Below are 13714 nucleotides of genomic sequence, written 5' to 3'. Positions count from 1 at the left end.
TTTTATTTATCTTAAATACAGTATACAGTTATAAAATAAGAATACTCAACACACTTTCGAGAAGGCCTCCATCATTCTCATCAAACGGATTATGTACTTGGTTGCTACGTTTAGCTCATTGCTAAGGTAGTAAACCATTTTATGCAGCTTACACTTAATGATTCATCTTTTTATTATTATTTTCACAGCACAGATAGTATCACAGCTACTTTAGGCTTCCTGTGATACTTGCTGAGAAGAGGGTTTGAAAGTCCAACTGACAATATGAAAATTTCAAAAGATGGAAAATATTATCTGCATTTTTACTTACCAGCATTTTAATTAAACTTTTTGCCTTATGCTCTGATAAACATCTAGACTATCTCACTCTACCTCACAGAAGTGAAATTAATATACATGGAAAGATATCCATAAAGAATATTAAGAGTGCTTCATAGCAACAACTCTTCATTCACTTAACTAGGGAAACCACTTCTTTCCTAATAAGGACACTGATGCTCAATAGAGACAATCTGATCTGCCCAATAATCACCCAACACTTCATGAGCAGAGCCAAAAAATTAAGTCTCCCGTGTCTGTTCTCTACAGCAACGTATTAAAAAACCTTATCATTTTTTTCTTGGATTCTCCAATTCTTTTGTACCATCAAGTTTCCATTTCCAAAGCATCCTTACTCATAGCAGTGAAAATAAATCTTCCATGAACATGCTTCATTATTTGAATAAAAGAAATGGCAAACGTTTTTCTGAAGACAAATAACTTGAACATATACTTCTCTAATAAAAATGCACTTTCCAAACTTTAACCTCTGGTCTACAGATTGAGTATAAAGAAAGAGCCATTCTAAAACCAATCAAAAATTGCTGACAAAAGAAATACAGTACACCCTCAAGGGAGGTGCTATTTCAGAACTCAGTAAATAAAAAGCAAAAATTAAGTTATGAGGGGACACTACAAAATAACATTAATTAAAAAGTCTGAAGCATATGTTAAATGATCTGTCAGTCATATATTCACTTAGGTCGCATAGAATTGCTTGCAGAGTGGCAAGGGGAGGATGCAGTGGGTATCCAGCCAGTTTACCTGGGTTACACAAGCATGTGACGCTGCAAGAACAGCCATGGGTGCTTCCTCAGCTTTTGTCCAAACATGCACCACTAGTGCTACTGCATGCAGCCTGTTCCCAAGCTGGATATCTTGACCTATTAGCTCCAGCTGCACTGAGCCCCAGCTGACCTCACGCACAGCCAGCACATTCGCACACGCGGCACTGGGCGGCTCCTCCGTTCAGCAGCATCACACAGCCTGAAGCTGGCTCCAGTCGGGCACTGCAGCAGAAAGCCTCTGCATCTGTCAAGGATGAGAAATACTGTGCAGCACAGTGTAGAGAAGCCAGCTGCCTTCCAGGTAGAGGGAAAGTGGCCCTGAGCTAGATATAGTGATCCACCGGGCGTCATGCTGAACTTATCTGGCTGTCTCCATTTATTTCACCAACACCCATTTACCTGCAAAACATTACTTGTGATAACAGATTACAGCAAAGGGGAAGAGAAGAAATTCCAGACACGTAAAATATACACACATACTAATTTAAATCACTTCCAGTTCTCAAGGGAGCTTGGTGAGTCCAGCCATACAGCTAGTGTAATGCCTGTAAATCCAAGTCAAATCTTTCAGCGACAGGAAGTTATACATATATTGATAACTTCCCCTCCACTTCCAAATCAGGACTTGCACTTTTACCTCTGCAGTAAAAAATATTTCCCTACTGACAGTTTATCTAAGGAGCTTCAGATATCCCAGCCAGAGTCAGGAAAAAAGAAACATACATCTATTTTACATCAATCAATGGAAGATGCATTTATTTCCAGCAGTTGCTAACTAAGCATATGACTAAAACGAAAAGGATGTCCTGGGGGGGGAATAGGGAAAGTTTTTTGAGTGTATTGTGGAAACCGATACCATGACAGCTGAGTTTTCAAGTGGACTCAAAGAACACAAAACAAAAACCTCACAGCAATCTTCTCAAGTTTCACCATGTAAGCCATTTTTCTACTTCTACGAAAAACTGACTCAGCCGAAAGAATAGCCGTCAGTGTTGTAGCTACAGGTATTCACATAAGCCTCGCTTTCTGCCTGCAGCCTCTGAAAACACCTGCAAGAAATTTTTATCTTAACTTTCCTCAAAACAGACTGTTCTACTAGTAAACTGCAATAGGAATATTACTCCAAGCCAACACAGACACAGCTGAAATTCTAAGGCATAAAGTCCTGGTAAGGCAACATCTAGCTTTCTGCTACCTGCGACAGATTGCGACCCCTTAGCAGATACAAGCTGCTACCGATGGCCCTCATGCTTGAAGTTCTTCGCAATTAGGCAGCTTGGCTGTTCCAAAGTAGTCTTTTTCTCCACTACTGTTAAAACCTCTGACAATTTAATTTAGAAAATGTAGTTTTTAGATTTTCATTTGGCATAATGTTGTCTAGAAACCCAATGAAACAGTCTCCAAAAAGGGAGAGAGGAGAACAGAAATCAAAATATTCCTTCAAATTCCCAGGTGCTGCTTTTCTTTATAAAAATAAGTTTAAGTTAAGAAAAATTCTCCTACTCTTTCCACATCTGTGACCATGGTCTGAGATGCATTAAGTCAGCCTCCTGTGGGTCAAACACACACAGATCACAGAAGCTCTCCCTCCCCCTTCTAAACTCGTTCTCACCAACATCTTCTGGAGAGTTGTTGCTGTATTCTCTGCCCCATAGCAGCTTTCTGCCCTTTTTGTACTGATTTACAGACAGCCTTTGGGGAAGCATGCTGAGGAAAACAAGAAATTCTTCTTGCCTACTTGCTTTAAAGTCTGAGCAAATTCTAACCAGCAAATATTCTGTTTCCTGTACTGGACTTCATCTCCTGCAGTCTCTTTCCCAGCTTATGCTGAGAAGTCTCAAAGCAGAATGGTTATTTCTTTCCCAAAACTCCAGAGCATGAGAAGACAAAATAAATTACAAAGATCAAATTGGAAAAATTATTTTTAAGTACTTCTTTTGCTTAAATTTAGATACATGAGAAGAGAGAAACTGGACTAGTGTCCTCCCCAAGTAAATGCTGCTGATTTTGCCACTTCTTTGCAAGGACTGTGCTAGTCATTCCCCTTACCTTTGCACAGAGATGAGAAGCAGCAACACAGCTAAACCTTCTTTCTAAACCTCTCTGATTTGTGGAATGCAGCACAATTGCATAAGACAAGTTTGAGTGTTTAGCCCCAAGGAAAGCTTTCCTTCAGGTAAAAAAAAACAAACAGCACCACAGTTCTTTAAAGTTAGTAGCAAAGTAACACGTGTTATCCTCATACGGCAAATATGGGATTGTGATTCAACAGGAAGAAGAGTCACATATATTACTTACAAGCATCCGAATCAGATGTGCAGGTATTTTCTACCTATGGAAGGTAGAAAACAGAAGTAATTTTCTTAAGAAATATCATGGCTGAAAAAGAGGTCAGCTCTGGCATGAGGAGAGCACCTGGACCTCTAGGGCAGCCAGTCAGGAGTGGAACAGCAGCTGTTCTCAGGCTTTCAAAGCCTGCCCACCGAGAGCACCAGACCGGAGAGCTGCAAAGACTCCTACAAGCTGCAGTCTCAAAGACCCCTGCTGCAGCTCAGCTGACCTCCCACACTACGTAATTCTAATTGGCAGGAGATGGCAGGGGAGAATGAAAGAGGCCTATGATACAAGTAGTTATCTCTGGAAGGAAGGAACTGAAAATCTAACAAACAAAACCAGAAAAAAATATCACTAGAATGTCTGTCAAACTGATTTTACCATATTTACATTTTTTAAAATCATAAGAGCTAGAACCTAGACAGGAAATACTGGTAGAGATTGCTACGAGCACACGCACAAAGAATTACAACTCACTATGCCAATCATTTTACAGAGCCTTCTATGGCAGGCCATGTATGCAAGCCAGTATTGGACAGGAAAAAGAAGATATTTGTGGGTAAGTTGGATAGCATAGGATGCCAAGAGAGCAAACCATACAGACGCAAAATGTGAAAAAAACATGACAAAGCACAGAGATTTGTCCAGAGGAAGAGGAAATTGACTTAAACTAAATTGTCTCAAGTCTTGCCCAGTCATTCTTGATTACAGCATGACATCAGGAAATCCTGACCATTAAAGTGTCAGAGTACTAAAACTGCAGTTTATATCATTTCTTTTCTAGAGGAACTGCCAGAACAGAAACCCTCCTCAGATAAACCATTTCCATTAAAGAAAAAGTACTTTGAATTTCACAGAAACCTTCACTCAGAAAGGCATCAAAATTATTTCATCGCATACTTCATAACTGCCAATTTAACAATCTTCACTCTCAGAAAGTTGTTTTCATGTAAGATCAGCTTTAAAAATATATAAAGCATAAGATAGTATGTCTTGTCTCTTCCATCTGCTCCTGGCCTAGAACAAGACCACCGCCTATGGAGGTAGCACAGTGGCAGGAATGCAAATGGCACTGGCAGTGCACCAGTGCTGTGTGAGGAACATATCCTAGTATCTCGGTTTCCTTCAAAATATTAAACTGTAATAACTCAGCATGTATAACTGATCAAGTTCTACTTATTTACAAACCTTGTATTCTCTCAAAACAGTAACAAAGTAAGAATAATAATAGTAATTAAAAAAAAAACCTACCATTTTTTTAATACTTGTTCCTGTATCTTAATACTGGGCTTCTCCAGTGTAAGTCATACCTCCAGTGACAATGCAAAGAAGCAATTCTATTCCCACATGATTAAACTGCAGAAGTGTTTAAGGCATTTAAAAGAGCTGCATCGCATGTTTATGTCTTATTTCAAATCATTACTGCAACAAAAGCAATGGTCACAAGTTTCCTTTAAATACGGGAAGCAGGGACAGAATGGTGCAACTTTGGCTTGTTATCTTGGTTCTTCTGATCCACCTGCCCTCAAGGAAATGTAAACCAAGCTCCCAAGAGGTCTGAGCTATCAGTATTCCCTACCTTTTGAAGTGAACTATTAGCACAGTTTCATCGCCATACCAGTTGTGGTTTTAGGGCTTTTAGACAGCACTACGCATACACTTAACAGCAGAGGCCATAGCCTGTGAAAGCCCTGCAGACATGTCCTTATTCCCTTCATTCCAACTCTTGGAGTCAAGAAGACAATTGGAAGGAGGTCAGCTCAGGTAGCTATCTCAAGCTATCTGGCATTGATTCCTATTATTCACACCATCAAATGCTCCTCTACAAACACAAGCAATTAGAACTTTTTCAATGATGTAAAAACTGAATATTTGGATACTATCCCACAGTTCATTGTTACGGTTGCAGCATTTAACCAAACTTCACCAGTAGGAACCCAAAAACTAAGTATCCACTTGAACCTAACATGTATGCATAACCCTATAGCATCTATCAATGTTCTCCAGCATTTTGCCACTCACAGATTCTTTCCTCTTTCAAATAAAGTTTCCAGATGCAGATTCCCACAGAGCAAATGTAAGCTTCCCAGCTTTGGTTTTGTTTCTTCTAGTTCCCTTTTGAGCATCTCAGAAGGATGGCCAGCTTCTACCATCTCAAGTGAGAGGGAAGCGTGCAGGTGAACTTACACACATTGCCTTTCTCACCCACACCTTTTCTACTCATCAATACAGTAAGTATGGCGAGTTCGGCCTGCAGGGGCGCAGAGAATGAAACATTTGCTGCTAACAGAGAAATCTGGTTCTTCCTTTGCAGGTTTTCACACTGAAGGCTGGAAACATATTGATGCTGTGATCACTGGAAAAGCTGCCTCTAAATCCTGAGCTAAATCTGATCTGACTCTGGACAAAAAAAATATATATGCCATCAGTGCTTGGAAAAAATGATGTTAAATTATAAAGCATAGAGGAGGTAAAGGCAGCAGTGGGAAGATAAATCAGTCAGGACAGGATAGGAAAAAGAGAAGGAAAGAGAATTCCAGTATTAAAGAAAGTGAATTGCAGTACTAAAGATATTAAATAAACAAACAAACAGAACACACTCTATGAACCCAATCTAGAAGCAGGTACTAAAAAACCCTATTGATCCATTGTACTGAGACAAAACAATGACAGAATGCTTTACAAACTGTGTCTGGTCTGATTTCAGGGCAGTGGCAGAAACCAGCAGCACTTGCAAGGAGTTTCCTGGCCCTGCACATCCCAAGGTAGTTGGTTTTATATCCCCCTCACTTCTCCTGCTCATTCCCTGCTTGTGAGAAAAGAGCAATTCCAGCTCCTTGTAGAAAGAGGAAAAGGCTTTTCCCCATTATCCTCATTATGCTCATTACCCTCAATTAATCTCATTAATGTCAATCTGATACCTTTCCTGACTTAATGCTAGAAGTAATGAATACTAGCAGCTTTGTTGTAAAAAGTGATTTGGGAAAACAACTCTGGAGTATCAGCTGTAAAGTAGCCAATAACTTCATATCGTGCCTCATACGTTTTCTTTTTAATCTATAAAGAAACTATATGATTTTCTTTTCAACTGCTCCATGAGAGTATGTTAGTAAATAACATGAAAACTACTTCTACAAAGCTTGAAGACACATTACACTAGCCGTGACTGGGTCCATTTAAAGAACGTTTTCCCATTTTTATAGTAACTGCCTAGCGAAGCAACCAGCAACATTTTAATAGTATTTCTGATATTGTGTTATAATTTGAAAATCAAAGTGCAAGACATACACTCAAGGCTTAAAAAAGCCACAAGTCAACAGATTTGAGCAGCAGAACATGCTCCAGCATACACAAATCAGGGCTAGGCCAAGATTCATGCATCAAGTATCAGTTTCAGGACAGAACAATCCATCTCCATTTGGTTCTGTCAGTTTTGCCTCGCAATCCTCCAGGTGAACCCACAAGCTGAAAAGAGCAGTAAGCCACTGAAGACTAACGCAGTCTGCTAAGCTTAATGCAAGCGTGTCAAGGAGAAAAACACCAACACAACAGCATATTCTCCTAAGTTCACTGAGAAGGAAAAAACAAAAAAATACAACATTTTGTGCACCTACGTAACAAGCTAACTATCCAAAGAGAAGCAAAAAGAAAGAGGAAAAAACAACAACATAAGTCCCTAAATAAAGTCTTCTGCCCTGCAGTGCAGATTACTTCAGCAGGGCAGAAAACTTCAGCTTTTCTGAAAATTCAACACTTGCTGGGTTTTGGTTTCCGACACGACCAGAGTCAGCACGTCCGTAAGGCGGCTATTTTTAAACTACAGCTTACATTTCCACAGCTTACATTTCCTTGAGATGACACGTGCAGATCTCACCAGACTTTTAAGTCAATGTTTCCAAATTAGCTGTAGTCTTTGGTGTGTTTGTTTCCCAAATGTACTCCCTTTCATTCACTGAACTCCACAGGACAACAGCAAAGTCAATTGCAGAGCTGGGGAGGCTCTAGAATGTTTATTTTCAGGTTTGTTGAATGTGAAAATTAGGAGGTACCTCAATGACCGAGCTCTGTACTCTGGGATGCTAATACAAACTTATTTTGTTTCTATGATTAGCAACTGTGTTTTGACATCCCTGTGCACTTCTGAAGTCTTGGTGTAACAGCATAATGCAGCACTGAGCTCTAACGAAGCCCTACTTAAAGATCTTACATCAGTAAGCATGAGACACTTACACCTCTTACTGGATTTCCTGAAGAAATTTCTCAACACTTACCACAAATAAAAGTAAACTGAACCAGTAAGGATCTGCAGTTCTGCAACTTCTTAGAAAACAGACAACCAGCTTCAGGGCATTGAGTCTTCAGAGAAAGTAACGATGCAAGGGCACAGTACAAGACAAGCTGTAAATTCTCACATGGCATGCAAACCGCACCCAGTGCTAGAACTGGACCTCTGTGAGAAGACAATACCAAGTGTGGTGCAGTGCTATTCTTAGCCACTGTAAACACACCAAGCTTTCAGAGTTAGCAGCCTCTTTGTCAGATCCTGGGGAGGAGGCTAGTCACATCTGAAACAAAAATAGGATATCATATGCTTGTCCATGGAGCTCCAAAATGCATGGTTAAACTGGTTGTTCAAAAGATTTTAGCTGTACTATATTGGAATTAAAAGGGAAAAGAAAATGCTCTTTTCTCCTAGCTTTCTCAGTTTCTACTTAATAACTTCCTACCCATTTCTAGTTTACTTCAGAAAGTAGTTTGCCTTCTCAAAAGTAACAGCTTTCATCTGGTTTCAATACATTCTTAAGAACTCTAAAAAGCATCTAAGTGCATGGTCTCAGAGAACTGCAACCAAGAAGCTCAGGTTAGTATGAACTGAGGGTGTGGAAGTAACAGAGAAGCTCACAGCAGGGGGAAAAAGGCTCTCGGAGTGGCTGGTGCTATTGACACCCAAGTGAGCAGGTCATGGAGACCCCAACACATCCACCTGCAATTTGACAATCCACCCAGATCTGGGCACAAAGAACCATGATGACCGCTAATGACTTACAGGGGTGGAACAGGATGGACACAGTGATCACCATCAGCTTTGAAAACATATCCAGAATTTGTATGTAGTTTACAACCTAAGAATCATCCAGGAGACATGAAGTCAGCAACAGGGTATGAGGCACCCTTACCTACCACGTCACAGTGATGGATTCTGGACCTTACAGCTGGCCATGAGCATCGTGGTGCCTTACTGCTGGCCAGGGGCACTGAACACTCCTCTTCTGCACACACTTCCCAGGGCTTTCGAGACAGTGTGAGTGAATGAAAACTCAGTTTTTATTTTAAACAACATCACCTTTCCCTCTTACAAGTTCCCATATTTACATTTGTGACATGGTTTATACAGTGTTGTGATGCTTTTTCCTACATTGCTTACCCATTTTTGTAGGAAGACTCAGGGGAAAAACAACAACAACAACAAAGCAGAAAACAGTCTATCAGAAAAAGAATAAGAGACAGGTAACATCTATTCTGAAGTCTTTCATAGGATAGACAGGAATAAACGTGTTTATATCTAAATCCAGATTTTAAAGAAAGCACCCTGTAAGGAGTTAGGACAGCTGAATCCCAGCTACATTCAGAACTGCAATTGTTTGAATACTGTGAGGTTCTGGGGCCTGAAAAGTAACTCAGCATCCAGCCATACAAGCCATATGCTCTGATACCAATGGCCATGAATGGCAGCAACAATATTTGGGTGATATATTGAAGACTACAGTTTTGTACAAACATACAAAGAAGAAATCTACCAGAAAAAAACCACGTAACTACTAAGATTCTGCTTTACAGATTCTGCAAGGTGCTGCCCTCTTCAGAAACAGAGTGTGGAATTTCTTAGCAGAGGACATCACAAATGCAATTATATAACCCAGAAATCTCTTGACTTCTGCTACATGAAGGAAAAAAACATCACACAGGTTACTGACCAGAAGTAGTGCAGATCACCAGGCAACGCTCCCATCTCCTAAACAGTAACATATAAACACACTAGCATACCTGAAAATGAGCAATGCTTGCTTCATCCTTGTTCTGCTATACTGTTACCAAAAACGTTTTAACATGTTGCCCGAATATTCCTATTCAGTGCTGGAAACATTGTCTTTCCTGGTAGAGCTTTTGAACCTCAGCCTCATCAGTATGTGAGACACATAGGGAAAATCTGTATGTACTCTAAGAAAACACACTACTTCATTAATCATTCTTAAGTAGTAAGGTACAGATTTCATTAATAAGATGAGAACAACTCTGCTTGCAGGGGACAGCAAGCATAGGGGAAGGAAAAGAAGTCGTGCTTGGCGGCTGCCAACACATCGTTCGTGCTGCAGTGAGCACGGATTTCGGCAGGGATTAGGGCCTGGAGACTGACCATAGTGCCACTAACAGTGCTTCAGTGCTGACATCTGGAACGGGACCAACTCAGGCCATGAAATGGAACAAGCCTTGGTCACCCTTGAGTTACGCCATAGGCCAGTGCCCTAGAAATTAGAGTTCCATGTCCAAAGCTCATCATTCATCTTTTCCTCACTGACATGGTATTTAAGTTTGAATGGGCACATACTGGTATCACCATAAAATACTGAGATGCTTTTTGTCACACCATAAAAATCTACTTCGCTACAGGACTGACTGGAAGCTCCCTAGACCCACAACAGAGATTAGTTCTTTCTGCAGGAAGCAGTCTGATCAGCAATGTGGCTTACACACTGCTACGTCACAGAAATAACACAGAGAGGAGCAACGCTTAATCCCTAGAAATCTGTTACTAATACCCTGCTAAAGCAGCTGCATATGACAGGAGGGATAGGTTAGAGAAACAAAGGAAACTCGAAAGAAAAACATATTTCTAACTATTGATACATATGAGAACGTGCAACACCTTATTATGCTCTCTTACGCCAATGGGTCAACAAGCGTGGGTCCATAAGCCATCAGTGTGCCCTTATGGCCAAGAGAGCCAATGGTGCCTTGGGGTGCATTAAAAAGAGCACGGCCAGTAGGTCAAAGATAGTGATCCTCCCCCTCTACTCTGCCCTGGTGGGGCCACACCGGGAGTACTGTGTCCAGTTCTGGGCTCCCCAGCTCAAGCAAGACAGGGAACTTTTAAAGAGTCCATAGGAGGGCCCCAGTGACGGTGAGGAGCCTGGAGCTTCTCCCTCATGAGAAAAGGCTAAGAGAACTGGGGCAGTTCAGCATGGAGAAGGCTGAGGGGGAATCTTATCAGTGCTTACAAATATCTAAATGGCAGGAGCCAAGTGATGAAGACAGCCTATTGGATGCCTGAGGACTGAAACAGAGAAAATCCTGTCCAGCACAAATGAGAGATTGGTGTGCTCTTCAGCACCTTTCTGGGCCACCAGCTCTGACAGAGCTAAAACTATACAATATTGACTGTCATTTGTTGGCACTCAGTCTTAATAACCTTAAAACTGTAAATATAAAACCAAATTATTCCAAAGGATATGGTACCATTTTTCTTGGCACAACTAATGTAAATGGTCTTAACAGAAGTAAAGAAGAGATAATAAACCTTGAGAAAGAACTAAAAAAGTACAATAATATACCTAGAAAAACAGTACCTACATTAAAATCAACCAAGGAAGCAGTATTTCTTCACTTCAGGTCTTCAGAATAAGCAGTGCATGCATGTTTCATTCTGAAAACTTGCATAATCTCTACCAAAGCCCAGCATAGTTTACTAGAGGAAGACAGCATTCGGGTACAGTGAGATTCAGTACCAGTGAGATTCATCCTTAGTTCAATATGCTTCAGAAAGTCTTTATGCTCAGTGGTCTATTTCATAACCTACAACACATTTTAGACAGTGAACTTCTACAAGGGTTGCTACCAAAAATATATCTGCACCCTCCTTAGCTGTCCTGCCATCCTCTACCCTACTGGATAAGACAGCTTGCCATCTTTCTGCCTGTGCCCTCTTCAAGATGAACACTTCAGCTTCTCAGTTACAGTACCCCCCTTCAAGACAAAAAATACTGTACTTATAGATGTCCAAATAATCCTTTGAACAGTACTAAACCGGCATATGTTGTGGAAACTTCTAAGAGTAAAAACGCTTTCCTTCTGGTTACCTTTCACCATACTTATGAAACCTGGTCTTGCTCATACTGCTTTACTTCATGTTTTGCTTTGTTGGGCTTTGTTTGTTTTTTTTTTAGTTTAGGATATAGTTTGTTTTCTGTTCTGCAAAGGAATACTTACAGCATCCAAGCATGCTTTCTGGTTGCTTTTGTCTGTTTAATTTACAGTTGTTTAAGAAGAGAAAAAAGAAGAAAGACCTTGAAGTATTTATTTTATGTTTTTTTTCCTCTTACCCATGCACTTCTGGCAGCAAATTTCTTTTTCTACCTTTTTTTTTTTTCTCTCAAGAGAGTTCAAAAGATAAGAACATCCCTGCAAGTAGAACAACACAAGAGCCTACCTTAACATCCCTATTCAGTATGTCACAAGTTTTTGTATCCCAAACAGCCATCCAAGAAACTCTGCTCAGCCAGATCTCAGTACAACTGGGCTAGCTTCCTCCTTTCTCTTCTTTGCTGTCATAAAAATGAAGCATCAGATGCCAGCCTGTCTTTTTTCCAGGACAAGACCCCATTTGTAGCTGAAGAACAGTACAAATCTGGTGATGTTTGGCCCAACTGCTGCGTCCTGCTGACAGCTGGCACAAACAAGATGTCAAAGAGAGAAAAGAGACAGGTTTCCACTGAGATGTCAGACGCTCTATTTCCTAAGCCTAACACCAGCTCTGCATTAAGACCAGCTAAGCAGATATTGAACAGAAACCCAAATGCACCAGCTCCTCACAAACAAGTCCTTCAAATCAGGATTTCCTCTAAGTTCTAGCTCAACAGTAAAAACATAGGGATGATGAACAAGGAAGAAAATCTACAATTCATAGGGCTACTTACATTGCTTTACACGTTGTGATGTAACGTTTCTTTGTAATATCCATTAATCAGTTAGTATTGACTTGTAAGTGTTCGAGGCACTAATACACCTTTCTGGACCAGCACTCTGCTCTGTAGCAATAGGCTACAAAAGGTGTTTCCTAAGGAAAGTTGAAAATATCCCCAATCCACATGGCAGCTGTGTCCAATGGGCAAAGGAGTCATTTATGTCATGTTTTCCTAGAATCAGTTTGAGCAATTAACTACTTCTAGAACTTGAACAGATAGTTGAAGCAAGAAACCTAAAAATACTGCTGCTTTTAACAACAGCAAAATATTTTAGAAGCTCAAAAGGTTGTGTGGTTTATTTATTTAATGTCTTGTTTTTTCTCAAACTCTCAGAGCAGTCTACTTCTACATACACTTGAGAATAGCTCAGTTGGAACCACCCTCAAAGATCATCCAGTCCAACTGCCTGACCGCAAGTTAAAGAATGTTACTGAGGGCATCATCCCAATGCCCACTGAACAACGAATGCCACTGAAGCTATGTAAATGTGCAAAAAAGTACTCTTTCTCCTCTTTAGATTATCAAATTCTTCATTCGTCGGAGAAGAATGAGAAAAGGTAAAGAGTGAGGATTTTTGTTTTCAATTACATGCTTGTTCTTTTCCAGCACTGCTTTAAAGTATTGTTTATTCAGTATTTACTCTGAAATCAGGAAAATTTGTCCTACATATATTGTTTGCTTTTAACTATACCCATTTACGGCACCAAGTCTAAAGGTTGACGTAAATAATTCAAGAGTCATAAAAAAAAATCCAATTCTGTAACGGTACTGAAACATTTTCCAGTTATAAATAATTCACCATTCTGACCATCTCTGTATTTACCTCTTGATTAGTCCATAGTTCCTGGATTAGCCCAATAAGATTTATCAATACAAAGTCAATGATACAATTTGTTTCTATACCTTAATACCTTAATAACTAATATTCCAATATTAAGCCGTTAAAACAACGGAACTCTATGCCCTAACAACCTATTTTCTTGTTATTGCAGCCTGACAGTTTATTATCCAAAATTGTGTTTCAGTAAATTTCTCTCTATTTTCTCCCCAGAACACAGCCAAAGACGTAAAGCTTTCCTCATGACATCAGCACAGGCACTAGGAATGTCAGAGTTCAAACAACTCACATTTACAGCAGCGTGGCCCTATATACTTTAGGTTACGGGTACCTCTTTTGATCTAGAGTGGCCTTTTCCTCTTGAAGTTCATATTTACACTTTATTTTGGCACCGTATCCAACTGAATTTAGAAGCT

General features: G+C 40.1%; 1 protein-coding gene across 17 annotated transcripts in view; it reads right to left on the bottom strand.

Annotated features, from left to right (window-relative positions):
- Positions 1-13714, bottom strand: part of FRYL (FRY like transcription coactivator) — a 158403-nt gene that overhangs the window by 97086 nt on the left and 47603 nt on the right. The window contains exon 1 of one of the 17 annotated variants that reach the window (XM_046941214.1): positions 7712-12256. The exons of 15 other annotated variants lie outside the window; for them this stretch is intronic. In XM_046941214.1, coding sequence (XP_046797170.1) covers positions 7712-7859 — 148 coding nt within the window. In that variant the 5' untranslated portion in view covers positions 7860-12256. Of the gene's footprint in view, positions 1-1083; positions 4521-7711; positions 12257-13714 lie in introns of those variants that run through there. One more of the 17 variants, XM_046941218.1, reaches the window with a different exon arrangement.

Source organism: Gallus gallus, chromosome 4 (assembly GCF_016699485.2).
Source record: "Gallus gallus isolate bGalGal1 chromosome 4, bGalGal1.mat.broiler.GRCg7b, whole genome shotgun sequence".
NCBI lineage: Eukaryota > Metazoa > Chordata > Aves > Galliformes > Phasianidae > Gallus > Gallus gallus.
Note: the sequence above shows the minus strand (reverse complement) of the source record. Positions and strands in the feature narration are given on the sequence as shown.